The sequence below is a fragment of the Anas acuta genome, chromosome 1 (genome assembly GCF_963932015.1).
Source record: "Anas acuta chromosome 1, bAnaAcu1.1, whole genome shotgun sequence".
Taxonomy (NCBI): domain Eukaryota; kingdom Metazoa; phylum Chordata; class Aves; order Anseriformes; family Anatidae; genus Anas; species Anas acuta.
The window spans coordinates 90,021,517-90,038,755 of record NC_088979.1 but is presented as its reverse complement, the minus strand read 5'-3'; the positions used below and the strand labels follow the sequence as shown (position 1 = coordinate 90,038,755).

At 43.0% G+C, this 17,239-nt stretch overlaps 1 protein-coding gene and 1 long non-coding RNA gene across 3 annotated transcripts in view; one reads left to right on the top strand and one right to left on the bottom strand.

Annotated features, from left to right (window-relative positions):
- Positions 1-348: 348 nt before the first annotated feature.
- Positions 349-17,239, bottom strand: part of LOC137858819 (uncharacterized) — a 32,163-nt gene continuing 15,272 nt past the window's right edge. Inside the window, exons 2-4 of one of the 2 annotated variants that reach the window (XR_011098037.1) lie at positions 11,119-11,290; positions 4,387-5,382; positions 349-730 (exon numbers count right to left, since the gene is read on the bottom strand). This is a non-coding gene — a long non-coding RNA (uncharacterized lncRNA). Of the gene's footprint in view, positions 731-4,386; positions 5,383-11,118; positions 13,118-17,239 lie in introns of those variants that run through there. The other variant, XR_011098036.1, reaches the window with a different exon arrangement.
- Positions 6,949-17,239, top strand: part of PDK3 (pyruvate dehydrogenase kinase 3) — a 53,160-nt gene continuing 42,869 nt past the window's right edge. The window contains exon 1 of the mRNA XM_068687035.1: positions 6,949-7,232. Coding sequence (XP_068543136.1) covers positions 7,127-7,232 — 106 coding nt within the window. The 5' untranslated portion in view covers positions 6,949-7,126. The remainder of the gene's footprint in view (positions 7,233-17,239) is intronic.

Genomic DNA, 17,239 nt, shown 5'->3' with positions numbered 1-17,239 from the left:
ATCTACAAGCTACAGTTCAGAAACCACTACAGAAAATCAAACAAAACATACCTTGCTGTGTACTCTGCAGTGAAGAGGAACTCCAGAATCTGGCAAAAGGCAGTATCAGCAAAAGGTGCAAAAGTATATTTGAAGTTCAGGATGTCACAAAAAGGCTAAAGATACTGTTTAACTTCTATTACATAAGCCAGCTCAGTTTCTTTACTGTGCACTTACACTGTAATAAATAAACAGAATAAATATATGAAAACAGGAACAATAAAAATTTATTGGTTGAATAAAAGCAGAAAAGTGCTTTTCACAGAGAAACTGAAGAAACTATAATCATTAGTTTAACTTTTCCATGAGCTTACATTAAGATTAAAAAATAAATAAAAATCATGAGTAAATATATAGAGTGAAAAAACCTGATGAACACTAAAAACCACAGGTTAATAAAACATATCAGGTCAGACAAACCTGATATTTAAAATCACTGTAATTGCATGTTTGTTATACAGAGGCATTCTGGTAGAAGTAAAGCTTATTGATTGCAGAAAAGCACTTGATACGATACTGAATTATAAATCTTTTATCATTTGGTGCATGAAATACAGGGAAATATCATAATGGGGTGAAAAGGAGACTGATCAATGTGGAGGAACAAAGTGTTGTATTGCTGTGTCCTCAGTGAGCAGAGCTGCTGCTGGAACTCAGACTCTTCTCTCATTCCACTTTCTACTGCCAAGATCTGGAAGAAAGGGTAATCATAAAATGCATTTGTCCTTCCCTAAAATTCTGTTTCTGCCACTTTTTTTCCTTTCTTTTAGAGGAAAATGGCTGACAATTCACTACAAAAGTATTTAGATTTATAATTTATATTCATTTGTTTGCCTCTTGGCACAGAGATACCTCTGGAAAGTGCAGCTCAGGAACAGAAATTATACTCTGGAAGAGTTTTTAACATTCAGAAAGTTCTGCTATGACAAGCTGAGCAGCTCTTCTTCCCAGTTGTTTCTGGAGCTTCACTTCCATATTATTTTGTTTAAAGAATCCAATAAATTTGGTGGATTCTCAAACAAGAATGTTTTGATATTTCTACAAAAAACATGTTGTTTCCTGGCATCTTTAATTCTCAACTCATGGATTGTACAGAAACCAAAAAGCCCCAGTTTCAGGACAGTCCGTATGGCACCTCTGTGGAGACTGGGGTATAAAAACCTTGGGAAATTTGCTTCTCCAGTGCTCCAGAAGCCCACTTTATAGGGTGTCAAGCAGTGGGAGTACCAGCATAGATGGGAACAACTTCCTGTAAGATTATGGCAATTTTCAGACAAAACTGACTTTCTTTTGAAGAACTGAGTGTGTGGAAAACAAATGTTCTAAGGAAAATGAATGAAAAGTGAATTGCTTTCCAGCCGAGAACATTCAGAGCCAAGACAACTCAAATCTACTCTCCTAAATTGCAGATTATATTACATCTACCTGAGAATACAAGAACTTCTGCTGTTGCTGAGCATGGTAAATTCCACATAGCAAGATCTAGCTCCTTTTCATTTTTTTTTTCCTCTTGAGACTCCTACAGGGTTCGATTTCTGCAAACAGAAAGGCACTGAGGTAAGGTATGCCAGCGTATGGTTACATCAGCTTAAACTGAAATAAATATTTGAATTTCCTCTAGGAGAGTCCCTGGCAAGGTGATGGATGACTGCGAGGGAAGAAAAAAAATAAATTTAAAATAATAATATTTTAGGGACACTGCCCTCTTTTTAATGCCAAACTGGTGCTGTCCTCCTCCTTGGAGAAGGTTGACAGCCCTATTCTAATGGATCTAGGACAGCAGTACAAAATCCACAGGTGTATTTCTCATGTATATCTAGTGACTCTTCCTCAGCTGGTGTTTTTGTAAGCTGTTTCTGGAAGATAAGATTAAATACAAATCCTTGGCATAAGTTTGCTGGTTAGGTTGGATCTGGCTGTGTCATTTTTGAACATTTGAATTGTAAAAGTAGCACCAAGACATACTCTTATGGGGAAGAGGTTGTTCTGGTATGGTTCTCTTCCACCTGGTCTAACTCACTAGTTCTAACTCACTTCTTCGAATGGTTGCTCTTACGGCACAGGTAGAACAAAATACTGTGGCAGCAAGAATCCTTCTCCTAGGCAGTTTCCAGGATTAAAGCATTGCTCCTTTCTGTCAGCTGTCTGTTTGGTTAAAATGGGACTTCCCATCCCACTGATGTTCTACCTGCCTGCTGGAAGGGCAAACCCCCTTCAACAGGACTGTACCCCCAGAGGGGTTCAGGGCTCTGATCACACCGTGTGGAACTGGCAGGGCACTTGGACAGCCTGGCTCCTGCTGGTCTCCCTGCCCTCCTTCCCCTGAAATGCTTTTGAGAAAAGGGCAGATGTAAGCTCTGACAGGGAAGGGAATAGAGAGAAACACCCATGAAGCAAAAGGAAAAAGTGTGGCTAATTGTGTAATGTTAGGAAAAGAGTAAGGTAAGAGTAGGTAAGCTCATAAAGTGAGCTTTCCTTACTGACTGAGAGAAGTAGTTAAACTCTTTTTATATGTGTTTACTGTTATTAATTTAGAGGCAAGTATTTTCTCTCCTGCACCTCCCGAACAATTGCAAAAGAAAATCACATATTTGTTTTTTCCCTGGAGATGAAATTTTTATGGGCTGTTAAAGAATAATGTAGCTCTGTCTGTTAATATTGGACAAACAGATGGTGTCATCTGACAGACAGCTGACAGTGCCACCATGGTGGCAGCCAGCTCTACTTCTTCTAAAGCAAATTACTGAGGATAGCTATGTAATTAAGAGACACGTGGAGTTCATAATCTAAAAAACCTAATCCTTCTGAGCCAACTAATTATAAATGTTTTCACAAGCCTTTTTATATAGTAACTGTTATTTACAAAGTCATATATATATATATATATATATATGTTTAACTCCAAACTCTTAAATTTGCTGAATATAATTTTTGATAGCCCCTGATATTTGTTTTGGTAAGATCTCTGAACTTTTCTGGTTAGATAACTGGGATGAAGAATACTAAATACAGTGACAACCAGCTTTTTCTGGCAAAAAAACTTGGTAAAGAAACTTTTTTTTTCTGACCATTATGAGTAATAGCCCATCCAAATTTACCCATCTGCGTGCATAAATGTTAGGAAGACATAAAGTATTTAAAATGAAATCAAGTCTTTTTTGAAGTTTAAGAAAGCTTCATCAAGAAGACTTATTCCCTTCTAACTCCGTGTGTTCCCAATGTGGCTTTGCATGATCCATTACTTTAATTTCCCCTTGAAAGCACATAATGGCAGGTGGGAAAATACAGCAGTCTTATTGAGAAAAATTAGTACTATGAGCAAAAGTAATTTGTTTGAAACATCTCACTACTATACCAGTTTTTCTTGTACTGTGCTGTTTTTTTTTCTGTCGCTTTGTAAAATGTACTTTGGGACTCTAATTCTCTGCGTGAATTTCCCCAAAATAACTGTTATTGGTTACTGTTATTGTTAGTGCTTCAATTGTACTATACCCATTCTCAATGAGTGCTTCTGAACTTTAAGATATAGGGGTGCAATAACTTCAATATAGCTTTTTTTGTTGTTGCTGCTGTTAAAAAATTACTATGAATTCCACAGAGACATTGTGTCCAGAAAACACTAATAACCATGTTTTCTTGGTTTACAGTTTAACATTCCTTTTCCCCTCCTCTGACACATATACAAAGAAGTTCATTATGTGGAATCCCCTGCAGCTAGCGAGTATTCTACAGTGAAGAAAAACAAGCTTTGTTAAGGAGATTATAGCTCTGGTGTTTTAACAATCTGAAATGTTCGATGAGAATAAATCTTAATCGGGCTAAACTTTAAAGGCTTTCGTTGCTCCCTGAAAACAGAAGCACATGGAATATACAGGTCCTGAAAGAAGAAAATCTGAAAAGTTAACAAAAATGCGACTTCTGGACTTCTCAGATGAAATTTTGCTACAAATTTCTATGGGAGCAATTTTCTATAGGAGTAATTTCTAGCTCTAAACAAGCACTAAGAAAACTTGAATTTGGGCAAGGCCTTTCATTTCTAGTAACCGAATTTCTGACTACTGCAAGTGCTTCTTCTTCATCCCTGTGGCTCCACTGAGTTCTCATATTGAGACTGCTCACACGCATGGGTGTTAAGCAGGAAAGTGTATGCTCTGCATGAAGGGAGCCAAAAGCAGTGAACCCCTGAACACGGGCTGGTCTGCCTATGTGCTCACCAGAGACAGTGGGAACCCCTGAGGGGCCAGGCAGGGGCAGGGGAAAGCAGAGCAAAGAATATCAGAGAGTATTTCTGGCCCTCTTCACCTCCAGGAGCAGTGTGGAAGTGATAGAGAAGGAATGAAAGCCAACCTCTAGGAGTTTAAGGGAAGGAGCTGTGGTGAAGCTGGTCCTGCTGGATGTCTGTCTGTCCGTCTGACCGTTGTGCTCAGGTTCTCAGGATTTCTTTGCGCTGCTGGGCCTGGGGGCACTTCCCGGGTCTGGGTGTGTCGCCAGGCCACACTCTAAGCACAGCTTATGACAAGGAACTTTCTTCTATGCAGAAAATACACACATGAGTTTGAGCTAGGAAAAAAAATAGGAAAGACAGAACTATCAAAAATGCTAAGTAGTGAAATGGTTAAAGAAGCCTTTATCTATCTATCTATCTATCTATCTATCTATCTATCTATCTATCCATCTATCTATCTAATTTATTACCAAAGAATAAAGATATATTTGAAGATATTACCTTGAAAATGATTTTTGACCAATCATGATTTTTACAGCAAGGTCCTACCCCTCTTTGTGAACATAGATACTGATTTCAGTGACTGTTCAGGAAACAAAGCTCCGAGTAAGCAAAATCCAAGAGTTTACTTTGACAAACATGATATGAATGTTTTAATAAATACCCATGGCAAAATATAAACTGCAATATCCTCATCTTGAAGATGAGCTCCTGCTTCTCCTGTCTGCTTAAAGCATATTTGCACGGTTTCCATTACTTCCTTGATTTTCTAACATCAAAGTGTAGGTGAAAGCCTGTGTGAATGGTTTGTTGTCAGTTCTGAGTTTTCCTCTAGGTACTCCACTTCTTTCCACACAGTATGATGCCAATTACAGCAAAGTTTAATTTCTAGTCATTACGTTACATCATTAATTTCTAAATGATCCTAGAGACTTCTGATTACCCCATTATGTTCTGCGAGGGATATCTCCGTTTGAGCAGGGATGCTGGTGATTCTGGGAAGCAAAACAACAACCCAGTTGCCAAGCCAAATCTTTTTCCTCCCCTTGCAGTTCACTGCAGTGTCTTGTGTGGTCACCACACAGTTCTCAGCCAATTCATTACATGTGCAAAGCTTCCTGAGGAGACAAAATTGTGAGCTTACAGTTTACATCTATTGATCCCAGTGACATTTTCTACTTAACAGGGTTTATTCCACTATTTTTTTTTTTTTTTTCCCCAGGTAGATTAAGAACTAGGATTATGCATATGCTTGTTGCTGTCTTCAACTGGTAAGACAATCATAGGTTTATCTACGTGCACTTTATGTTCACTCAGCCAAGTCTTGCAGTCTTCACATGTACGAGGTTAGGCAGTGTTGTTGGGTGAGTTTGTCAGCTGTATTTGTCTGGACCGTGTGTAAGATTTTTCAGAGAACTCAATCTGTTGGTTATGTGACCGGATCCTCCAGGGCAGAGGAGTTGTTGAATGTCCATTTGATGAGAACAGCAAAGCTCTGCTCTCCAGTGCCTCATTATGTTCTTCAGTCTGTGTCAGAACAGACAAATGCAATTCCAATTTTTATCTGGTCTGGTGAATGTAGGTTTTAAGAAATTCCCAACAAAGCAATGTAGCGACATAGTTTATATTGCAAAAAAAATATTTTGTGTTTAGAAAGACATCTCCTTAAGTAATTGTGGTCTTGCTGTTTTCGAGGCAGAAGTGAAATCATGTTAGGATTACTTGAGAATGTAAAAGGTATACATAACCACGTGGCTTAATTTTTGAGGATGTATCATCCTTTGTAGCTGCTAATGTTCGTGTTAATTTGGGGAAAGATAATTCTGTCTGTAATGGGAAAAGATAATACTTGCTGCCACATAATTCTCTAATTCGTTTCAAAGATACGTTGTAGATAAATTGCAATCAAACCCTGAAGGGCGTATAGCAAAAGTTTAAAAACACTTTTCGTCATCTGCCAAAAAAGCTTCAGAATTACAGGAGATGTTTCATTTTGTCAGCCTTGATTACATGACATGTCTCTTCAGGACGGTTATTTCTGTAACCTGCAATTGAAGTGATTTCAAAACGTTTTCCAGCTATTAGAAGTTATTTTGTACATTAGGTCAGGATTTCTCAGTCTCAAATTCTGTAAGGGCAATCACGTTAGGAAGGATGGAGAGAGACATTCAGAACTGAAGAGTACCTCTTTCTCCTGTGATTCGGTTACAAAATTATAGTAATACCTTGGACGTGCTGGGGTTTGTACTGGAGAAAAGATGAAGGAATTTGTGACAACTTGTCATTAGATTCATTTGCTATAGGTGGGTCTAAAGCACAGGGCTGCAAAGTTGCGCCAGGGGAGGTTTAGGTTGGATGTTAGGAAGAACTTCTTTATGGAAGGGGCTGTGAGGCACTGGAATGGGCTGCCCAGGGAAGTGGTGGAGTCACCATCCCTGGAGGTCTTTAGAAGACGTTTAGATGTAGAGCTTAGGGATATGGTTTAGTGGGGACTGTTAGCGTTAGGTCAGAGGTTGGGCTGGGTGGACCCAGGGCTGGGGACACACTGCGGGGCTGAGCGCTGCGAGGGGCTCCCCGCCTCAGCGCCGCGGCCGTTGGGGAAGGCGGGGGGGCTCCAACCGCCGCCTCGCGCGCCTGCGCGGGGCCGGGGGGCGGGCCTGCTGCGCTCGCCCCTCCCGCCGTGCCGAGCCGAGCCGGGCCGGGCCGGGCCGGGCCGTGCTGGGCCGGGCAAGGCAGGGCCGGGCGCTGGGGCCGGGCAGGGCCGGGCCGGGCGTGAGCTGCCCCCGGGCATGAGCGCGGGTGGCCGCGGCGCCGCAGCGCGCTAGGGGCGGCGGTGTGCAGGGAGGGAGGGAGGGAGGCGCCATGCGGCTGTGCGGGGCGCTGCTGAAGAGCCCGATCCCCAAGCAGATCGAGTACTACTCGCGCTTCTCGCCCTCGCCGCTCTCCATCAAGCAGTTCCTCGACTTCGGTGAGTGGCGGCGGGGGGCGGGGAGCGGGGGGGGTCCGAGGGGCTGCCCCCAGGCCGCAGGAGGGGCGGGAGCCGTTTGTGCCCCCCCCACCCCGTGTGTGTGTGATCCCCGCCTGCTGCCGGGGGTCTGTGCGCTGCAGGCGGCTTTCCCGGTGAATGCACAGCGCTGGCTCCTCGGGGGCACGGCACCCGGGCTGGGAGCGGCTGCGGTGGCGGTGGGGGAGCGGGCGAGGCGCTGGGGATGGCAATGTTTGGCCGATCTGGGTCAGAGGTTGCTGGGCTGCCGCCATCGGGCCGCCTACACGCTGTAACCCCAGCAGCAGGGCCCGTGGAGCAGCCATAAAGGTGACGGGGAAGGCAGAAGGCAGGCCGTGGTGGTAAGGCAGGAGGCGATTAGGAGTGGCAGCGGCCGCACGGAGAAGGCTGCGAGTTGAAGGAGCCAGCGCCGGGAGTGTGCCTGCCACGGTGCCTCCGTGACGCAGGGGTTTTAATCGCTAAAACAAAACAAAAAGCAACAGCACGCCTCGTCCTGGGTTATGGCAAAAAGGGAACGCAACTAGCACCCTAGCACCCGTGCTTCCCTCCTCTCATCGCTGTTCACGAGTCTGTCTTGGCCTTCCCCACGCATTCCTTCACTGCTGTGCTCTCCCAGCCCAATGTTTATGCTGCTCATGCCGTGCCTCTCTGCAGCGGCTTAAAACCAGAGTGTCTCTATTTTTGTCCTGGCACTCAATAATTCATTTCGCCATTGTCTAATTGAACGTGCAGCTTGCGAGTTGTTGCTGGGAAAGCATGGATGTTTGTGAGGCTCTTGAGTTGTGACTAGAGGGGTTTAAAGACTTCAGTTTTTACTTTAATGTCTCTGGTGTTCTGGGAAAACATAACATTGTGGTGAAGATTTCCACCATCCCACGTTGTCCCTGCGGTACTACTTGCTGTTGGATATCTCTGCTGTGCCAACCTTTTAATAATGCTAGTTTTTTTTAACCTCATAGTATTTGTATTACTTCATGGTTTAAAAAATATCTCCGTCTTCTCCAGGAGGAAGTAGCCCTATTTCTTCATTTTAAGCCTGATTTCAGTTAGCTGAAATGACCAGAGTAAGGCCAGGATGTTACAGCCTGGCCAGCGCTGTGCTCTGGGTCTGCTCCCAGCTGCTGTCACTGGATGTGGCTGTGAACTCTGGTGTGTGCTGATGGTAAATAGGTGAGTGCAGTCATGCTTGAAGACTGACAGAAAACTGCGTAATCTTTATCATTTAAAACCTCAGCAGAAAAGAAAGAAATACCTGCAGTTTAGGCTCCTGAGATCACCATGGGATGTGTTCAGGAGTTTACAAGATTAGTAGTTTATGCTGCATCTTGCTGAAACTGTCAGCTTGATCTTAGTAAGCCACGTGGGCTGCTTACATCTCCGCTGACTTTCTCTTTAGCGTGCGTGTTTACTGAGGAAACCTGAGTAGGAAGATTACAGTGGCTTAATCAAATAGGTTTAAAACCACGCAGTTACTTAACTTGTGCAGCTCTCAGTGTTGAGGGTTTTGGGTGTTTTCAAGTTTGACTGGAGACTTCAGAGGCCTTGGGGGGAAATTGGCAACAAAATGCCAACGTGGTGGATGTTGGGGCAAGAGCTCTGGTGCTGTAGGCATGGAAAGCTTGGACAAGACTCAGTGTGTCAGGTGACTACATTACTTCTGCCTGAGCTACCCGAAAAAGAATTTACTGATGGATGGCACAGGGGACGAGCTCTCAAGAGAGCAAATAGGCCAGGCTCGCGGAGTGTGACACTAAGGGTGCAGTTGAGCTATGTTTACCTGGCCTGACTGCTCGATGGGAAGAAGAAATTCTGGTCTTAGGCAGCTGCTATAAACTGACTACATCGTGCATTTAAAAACTGCACTCACTGCAACTTAAACTTAACTGCATTTAAAAGCTTAACTCAGTGCAACTACTACAAAAAACAGTTTAGCTACTTAAACTAACTCATTAACATGAAAAAAAACACCAGTGAAACAAAACAGAAAGCAATACTTCAAGCAGTAACTTTCTGTTGTTTTTTTTTTTCTAGCTGAGTCCTATTTGTGTCCCCATACCATGTTCTGCCCTATGTGATTTACTTTCTGTCAAGTGTGTGACCGACCTTGTAGCTGCCACAGCTTTGTAAGAGGTGACAGTGTCATGGGCTTGGGACCTCTGCATCACAAACAGCGCACAGATTGTCTGTGCTGCTTTTTCCTTTTGTCCTGTGTTCGTTTTCTGTTTGCACACTCTTCTCGAAACTGCTCAGTTAATTTCTTTCCTACTAGTTGCACTTCCCAAAGTTCCTGTGCAATCTTGAATGACCTTCCACGAATGTGTTTTACTAAAATAAAGCTTTGACCTTTTTAATGTTAGTATGTTATTCTAGGTTTATACAGGCTTCTATAATTATTCTGGTCTAACCCCCTCCTCTCTCCCCAACAGCCCCCCAAAACCTGGACTCACACGTGTACTTCTAAACTTGGTAGTTACCCTGGAAGTTATTTTGGTAGGCTTCCAAGTGCAGGCATTCCTAAATGCCACAGTTGTAATTGCTAAAATAGCTTTTCTGAAACAAGCTTCTAAATAGAGACATTCAGGTGCGGGAGGCTTTGTGCGCTTTTGGGGTTGGACTGTTTTGGAGGGTGGGGGATACCAGTACTGGAGATCTGTATTTTGTGTCAGCTCTGATAGAATATCCTAATTGAAATTTGCTTCATCTGTGCAGAGCCAGCCTTACAGGAGTGCAGGTTAATTTGGAAGGGCCAGTAGCCTGCCATGGCAGCTACATACATGTACGTGGGTAACTGGGCAGTCGAGCACGTCTGGGGAAAGCAAATAACCAACTAGGAGTCTCTGCTGGAGAGAGTGAAGTTTCTGTGTCTAGCAGTGCCTGAGTATCTGAAAAAGCACCCAGAGAGGCTTGTGCTCGCTCCTCCTGGCTTGCTAAGGGCTAGCTTGGAGCCAGGAACCTCACGGCCAAACTATCGCAGGGCTGTGCCGAGCTAGCAAGTTCTGTGCCGCTGCTGCATAGTTTGGGTCACGCTGTTGACAGTAAACAACTGGCTGCAGGGCTACTAACGAATGCTTCTTGAGCAGAGCACTTGTACTGAAAAGGTTATTTACAAAATAACTGAGCACAAATAAAGAGAAATGATGTGAATTACATGCAGTCCTTTTAATATGCGTGAAAGAACCGCTCTGTTTTGCGATTGCTATTTTGTGAATGTGCACAGGGAAGCTATGTTAAGGTAATAGTCTCGCTGCTGCTCAGCTGATGAAGTACCTTTTATCAGGTATTGTGTGCTTTTGGAGCTTGTTTAGTACTAAAGCTGTCCTGGCCAGTTGGAGCTGCAGACTTCTGTGCTCTCTGTCTCAAATGTTTGGGATGGATTTTGTAGCTGGGGTTAAACTTGTTTTTTGTTAGCTCCGTATGTATGTAGGTAAAGCCTAACAGAGTGGCACTTCTCCCCGGCTGTTTGTCATATGGTAGCGATTACAGACCGCATAGTGCTCGTGACTTTGGACAAAAACACCAAGCGTATACTTAAGGAAGAAGACAGCGAATCACGGGCTGAAGGAGCTCTTGTTGTGGAGCGTGGTTTAGGAGGTCCTGATTTCATTGGTTATAAACAAAGTGGCTGTGGCAGCTGCTGCAAAGCCTGGCACTGAGGAGTATCACCAAGGCAGTAATTTTGCAGTCATGCTGTACTGTGAACAACTGGGGCGTGCGGCAGATAATCACAGCGAGGACATGCCGTTTGGGTGCTGACGTGTTCTGGAGGAAAAGATGAGCAACGGATCCTCCTCGTGTTTAAATGCAATCTTTGGTATGAAGTTGGTTAGCTCGTGATCCCCATCACACTTACCTGCCTTGAGGAAACGTCCAGGCCTGTTCCAAAGCTGGCAGGAAGAGCAGGCCAGGTTCTGGCGCTGCTGTCGGGTGTTGTCACTTGGGTGTGCAGTGCTAGGTCAGATTCCTGCAGGAGTGTGTACACTTCACCTTGTCCTGTTGGCAGTGGGAAGGCATCAGCGCTGGGACTGAAAACATGATTAGAAACAAACAAAACAAAACAAAAAGACAAGGTAACGAGCAGACAAAATTTGAACGACAAGATTGTGGGGTTGGAAAGTAGAGATTGAAAGCAGCCTGATGTCTCTGAGCTTAATTATTGATCTTCTGTTAGAAGACGGCTATTATAAGACTCTTTTACACACAAAAGGCTTTTTTAATGCAACTTTAGTGGAGAGATTGGCTAAGACTTTCACAAAGTTTAGTGCTAAAAGGACTATAAAGTAATTACCTACTGCTTATTGCACGCAGCTGCATTTTTCTACTGCTATCTGTGTGCTCAAAGACCTTGTTTGATTTAGGTGTACCTTCCAAAAAAGTCTTGACCTGACTGCTAGCCATTGGTATGCTAACCGCAGAATCAGATCAAAAAGATGAATGCTACTCAGACATTATTGCCTTTTTAAAAAATCTTACTGGCTTCACTCCCAACCAGCAATTTTGTTACAGCTTTCATTGGTAGGTAAAGATCCTTTTGATGCCCAGAGTTTTTTCTCTGAGGTATTTATACATCGTGTCTCATTTTTGCAAAGCTAAATATATTCTTTACATGAGATCTTTCTGGCCTCACGAAAATACCATGGCATTAACTTTTCCAGGGTTTTCATTTTTACTCTTCAGATATGTCTGTCAGAGCTTTAAACAGAATCCTGCTATGAGTTTTGCCTCAGTTGGAATAGAATAACTTCCCTTTGGCTTTGTTTTCATATGGACAGACTAGCCTTTTGATCCAGTGCAAGCTGGATGGACACGCTGAATTGTCTGTATACATTTGTACTTGAATTGTTTTGGGAGTGTTGCTTTTTGGTTTTTTGGGCACAGATGATGATTGCACCCCATTGTACAAAAAGGGGTCTTCTTTGAGAGGGCTATAACACAGCAAGTGGCTGGAAGCCTTTTTGTGATGCAACTGCTGTTATTTACAACCTGTTACTATTTACAGCTCTGCCCCACTCTGGCATGCAGCACTATTCCCACACTGTCTGTGATACCAAAGCTTTTTATAAGGCCTGGTATCGATTGTTTTGAAGGTTCGTAAGAGTTGTCCCAGTTAAATAATTTGGTTCAGCAGTCACTATTGACCTGTGGTATGGGAGAGAGAGGTTGAGGTTGTTGTTTTTTTCCTCTCCTCTTTGGGATTGTACTCTGTAGTATTAGCTCACAGTGCAGAATTAGATCAATCACAGAATTGTCAGTGTATCAGTCACTTGGAGGCTGTTTTGGGAGTGAAGTATGCCTGTTTGATAGTGACTTTTTTTCAGAAATGGCTTGCTTTCATTACTCTTATGCTGTTAGTTACATCTTTAACTAGTTCAGTTCTGCAGAGTCCTCAAAAAATGCTAGTGTTGGTTTAATTTTTTAATGATTTTGATTAGGCAATGAATGACTTCATATTTTTATCAGTAATTAAACTCCATATATTCTGAATTCAGTATTTTAGTGTACTTGGAGTACAAATTCTTAAAATTGCTGTGGACAGCCGAACTGTCATATCCAGTTATATTTAAAGCTAATTCCTAGGACGTCAGGAATATCAGATGTGTCAAGTTCTGAAAGCAAAATGCTGATGCAGGCAAAAGATAAGAGAACAGTAGAGCAGTGTTAGGAAGTGAAATGCTGTTCATTAAGAAATGTATGTCCTTTTTTCCAGTTCTCATATATGTATCATGGATTGCAGTGGAAATAACAGTAAAGGTGAAAAGGCAAGGGAGAGAAAAGCAGAGAAAAAGATAATTTGCAGTAGTTAAGGAGAACATTGAAATATCATTACGTACTTTACAGAAGTAAATATTATAAAGACTGTGCTGCACCAGGCCTCCTATTATAAAGGAAGCCTGGTGCAGCACAGCTGTTGCCTGGGGGGTTGGTGGCAGTCACCAGTGGTGATGGTCCCAGGGCTGTGGGATTGGACAAACACAGTACTTGCCTCTTGGGGAGAAGGAGGTTAGGATAAGCCAAAAACCAGATGAGTCATGTTGACTTAAATAGCTGAAAAACTGAACGACGAGGTGGTGACGTAATGCCCAGATGAGCAGCAGGAGATAGCGGGGTGGTAAACAGCGCGCGTGGAGTAGCCTCAAGATGAGCAGTAGGTGTACAGCATGGCCAGGAGCTCAGCACCCACACAGCCGCCTGCCTCCCCTCCCTCTTCCCCAATGGGTGGGGGGGGGGGAAATAGGAAGAGCAAATGTGAGAAAACTCGTGAGCTGAGAGAGAGTTTAGTAAGAGAGGGAAAGAGGAAGAGAAACGAGTGATGGCAAGGCACTCGCCTCCTCCCGCTAGCAGGCTGATGCCCTGAGTAGCAGCTGTCTTGGAAGACAGCCCCCCCCCCGGCTTTCTGTTGCTGAGGGTGACATTTTGTAGTGTGGGACAGCCCTTTGGCCAGCTGGGGTCAGCCACCCTGTCCTGGCCGTGTTCCCTCCTGGCTTCTTGCCTACTCCAGTCCACTCACTGGGAAAGAGAACCTCGAAGCTGCTGGGCAGTAGCAAAACCACTGCTGTGTCATCGCCTCTTGTTTTGGTCGCAGATCTGAAGCACAGCTCCGTATGGGCTGCTGTGAGCTGTCCCAGTCAGACCAGTACAAAATCTTTATTATAATATTCCTCGTACATGCAGCATCTCACCAGCAGTAATTAGTTCCACAGTACTCTTCTGTGGGTAGAGAGTAGTGTTTCTGCGATCCAAACCAGTGTAATCAGTGCTAGGATTTGGCTTTGAATTTAAGAATCGTTTTATCTAATTCAATACCTGCCACATTAAAGCAGCTTTTCTTGGTGCCAGTTATCCTTAATATACTCATGGTTTTTTTTTTAAAAGCTACCATTTTCCCAAAATTGCAGAAGTGTTTTGTAGACTACTACCTACCCTTCTTAAAGCATTTGATGTTTTTGTGCGTCTTCCTGGAGTCACTTAAGGGTCTAATTTTTCTTGTTGGAATAATAAGCTGAAAGGGAGGATTATTTTATTAGAGCACTGAACCATGACTCTGAAACATTTTCTAATGCTCTTTGTGTGTTGTAAGAGGCTATTACATTGATCCGTCTATTCTCTGAACTTCTGAATGTAAACGTGACATTCTCTAACATGTTGCTTTGACCTGTTCAAGTTATTCTTTTCCCTGGGTGGAGGCCACGCTTACCGTGTACACGTGTAACTCTAGCACGTTAGTTTGTAGTCAGTGTAAAACAAATAACACAGGATTGTAAATACCTTCACTGATTTAATTCTTTGATGTCATACACTTGTGCAAATTTTTGTGGATTTTATTTTCCAAAATTAGGCTGTGCAAACAGAGAAAGGAAAGGTTAAAAAATATGGAATAATGTTTTTTTTTTTTTTTTTTTTTAACCTGCTAACTGCTGCTACTTTGTTCCATTCCTTTCTCAAGCTTTTAAAAAAAAGTGTAGACTGAATAAATAATTTTAGATTTGGTAACTAATAGTGGCAAGGACGAATCTTCTGATCTTTTTGTAATGTATTTTGTAGAGCAATGAGAGCATTTTGTAACAAGATGGGTAACAGCTTAGTTAACCTCACTGAGACTGAGGGAAATGACACCATGTGTTATCAGTGGTATTTTTATGTAATTGGTGTTAACTGTGTGTCTTTGCTCATAAACTTTAATTTTATTTATGCTGGTGATTTAGAGTAACTTTCCCTTTGGCATCTTGACTGGGACTGGAGAATAATGCAGAGATTTGTATTTTTCTGAAACAGTTTATGGGAATTATGGACATTTCCCTTAAGGGTTTCGGACTAAGTTCTCAGAACTGAGGGCTTAGGGAGGCTGTTAAAACTGTGGAATACCCAGCTACGGCCCACAGCGTGAAATATGTTTCTGTGGGAGATAAAAGTGATTATAAGCTCAAAGGTACAAAATCAGTCCTTTTCACAGTCAGTTTATTATAATCAAATCTGATGGAAGAGCAAAAAAAAAAAAAAAAAAAAAAAAAATCCAGAATAAAGTATCTTTGACTTGGTGTTTTAAGCCTCCTCTACATTAAAAGTTTTTTTAAAAAAAACCAACAAAACAATTACTTTAAAGGAGGCAATAGCAAGATGGGGAGTGGGCTCTTCTCCCAAGCACCAAGTGATGAGATGAGGGGAAATGGCCTCAGCTGCTCCAGGGCAGGTTTAGGTTGGGTGTTAGGAGCCATTTCTTCACTGACAAGGTTGTGTGCGCGTCACTGGAACAGGCTGCCCAGGGAAGTGGTTGAGTCACCATCCCTGGAGGTATTCAAACAACATGTAGATGTAGAGCTGGGTGATGTGGCTTAATGGTGGCTTTGGCAGTGCTAGGTGAAAGGTTGGACTAGGAGGTCTTACAGGTCTTTTCCAACCTCAGTGAATCTGAAAATTGTGGGTCTCGCCAGAACAAAATGCAGCGTTTGTCCTGTCCAGTGTCTCCTATTTAAAAGCCGGGGAGTCTCTTCCCAGTGTAGATGCCAGTTGTGCTGCACCTCTGCCTTTCTCCGGGGCTACTCCCTGTTGGTGGCTTAGGGCTGTTACTGGAAGAGGAGCTGATGCTCTCTGAAAAGCCACTTTCTGTAAGAGGCTGCTGGTTAGGGAGTCTTCGGGTTGTGTGAGTAGCTCAAGGCTCAGGAACCAGGCAGGGACCATGGTTTCTAAGACCATTTCGGTTCTTTGCCCCTTGTATATTGTGGGTAGTGCCTGTGATATAGGCAAGAGAGCTTGTCTATTAATTGGTTCACCTGACTGCCAGCATACTCCCAAATTGTCCTGAGGACAGACAGTCTTGGGCGTATGTGGATTCTTCTAAAACAAAAACAAAAAACAAACACAAAATAAACAAACAAACAACAACAACAACAAACAGCCTGTGGGTAATTGTTTGAGCACCTTTGCTTTAAACTTTATGGATTGCTTGACTACTCTTTTCTATCTTGGCAAGTGCTTTAAAATACTTATTTCATTAGAACTGAGTGGTAAGCAGCTACATATTTTAGGTCAGGGAAGTTTATTTTAAAATACGTATGTATCTCTGTTAATTTGTGGTGTTTTACGTAATAACTGGTGCTGGCTTACAGCTGTTATGAGTGGTTTTCTGATGATCTGTTCCTCTTGAGAGACAAACGTCTTGCCTAAAATCTCTCCTGCGAAGTGAAGGCTGTGGTTCTGAGCGACTGCAGTTTGGCTAAGGCTTTGACAGATCGGTGATGTGTTGTTCACCTGATCCTTCATTCTGTCATCTGTTCCTGTTCAGCAGTGAATTAAGCTTCTTTCCAACAAAACCAGTTCCACATGAAGGACCATTCACTTGCAGCCTGCTTACTGGCATTGGCAAGGTGCTAGCATGCAGCTAATGTAATAATGGATCCAGTGGCTTCTTCCGTGTTGAGCTGTTCAGGCACACTGATGGCAACCACGTGAGGTTAAATATTTTGTCCTTAACTTGTGTTAAGTGAAAATCCGAACTGACTTGCTCTTAGCACCTGTGGTGCTCATCTGTATGAACATAGTAGTCAATACGCATACGGGTAAACAAGCTGATGCTTCAGAGATTTTTTTAAGTAAGTGAAGACATATATATATTTTTTTTTTTCTGTGTACAAATTGAACAGTAGTTATGATATTTAATTTTAAACTTCTTAAGTGGAAATCTAGGCCTCTGACTCATGGAAAGGATTTGGGATGATCATCTGGATAGAGAAAAAAGGCTAATGTGTTCTCATTAGCGAGTGGCTCCCTGAAATCTTCCTTTGGAACGTGCTACAGCTGGCCTGGCAGTCAGAGTGCTTGAATCTGTTGTTAGTCAGATTGCCTAAATCAGAAATGCGTTATTAAACCCCGCTATTTCTGAACGCCAGCTCTGGTAAATTGTCCATATGATGTGATGCGTGACTGCTGGAAAGCTTAACTCAGAAGCTAACTGGCACGTGGGCTTCTTAGTTTGGGTG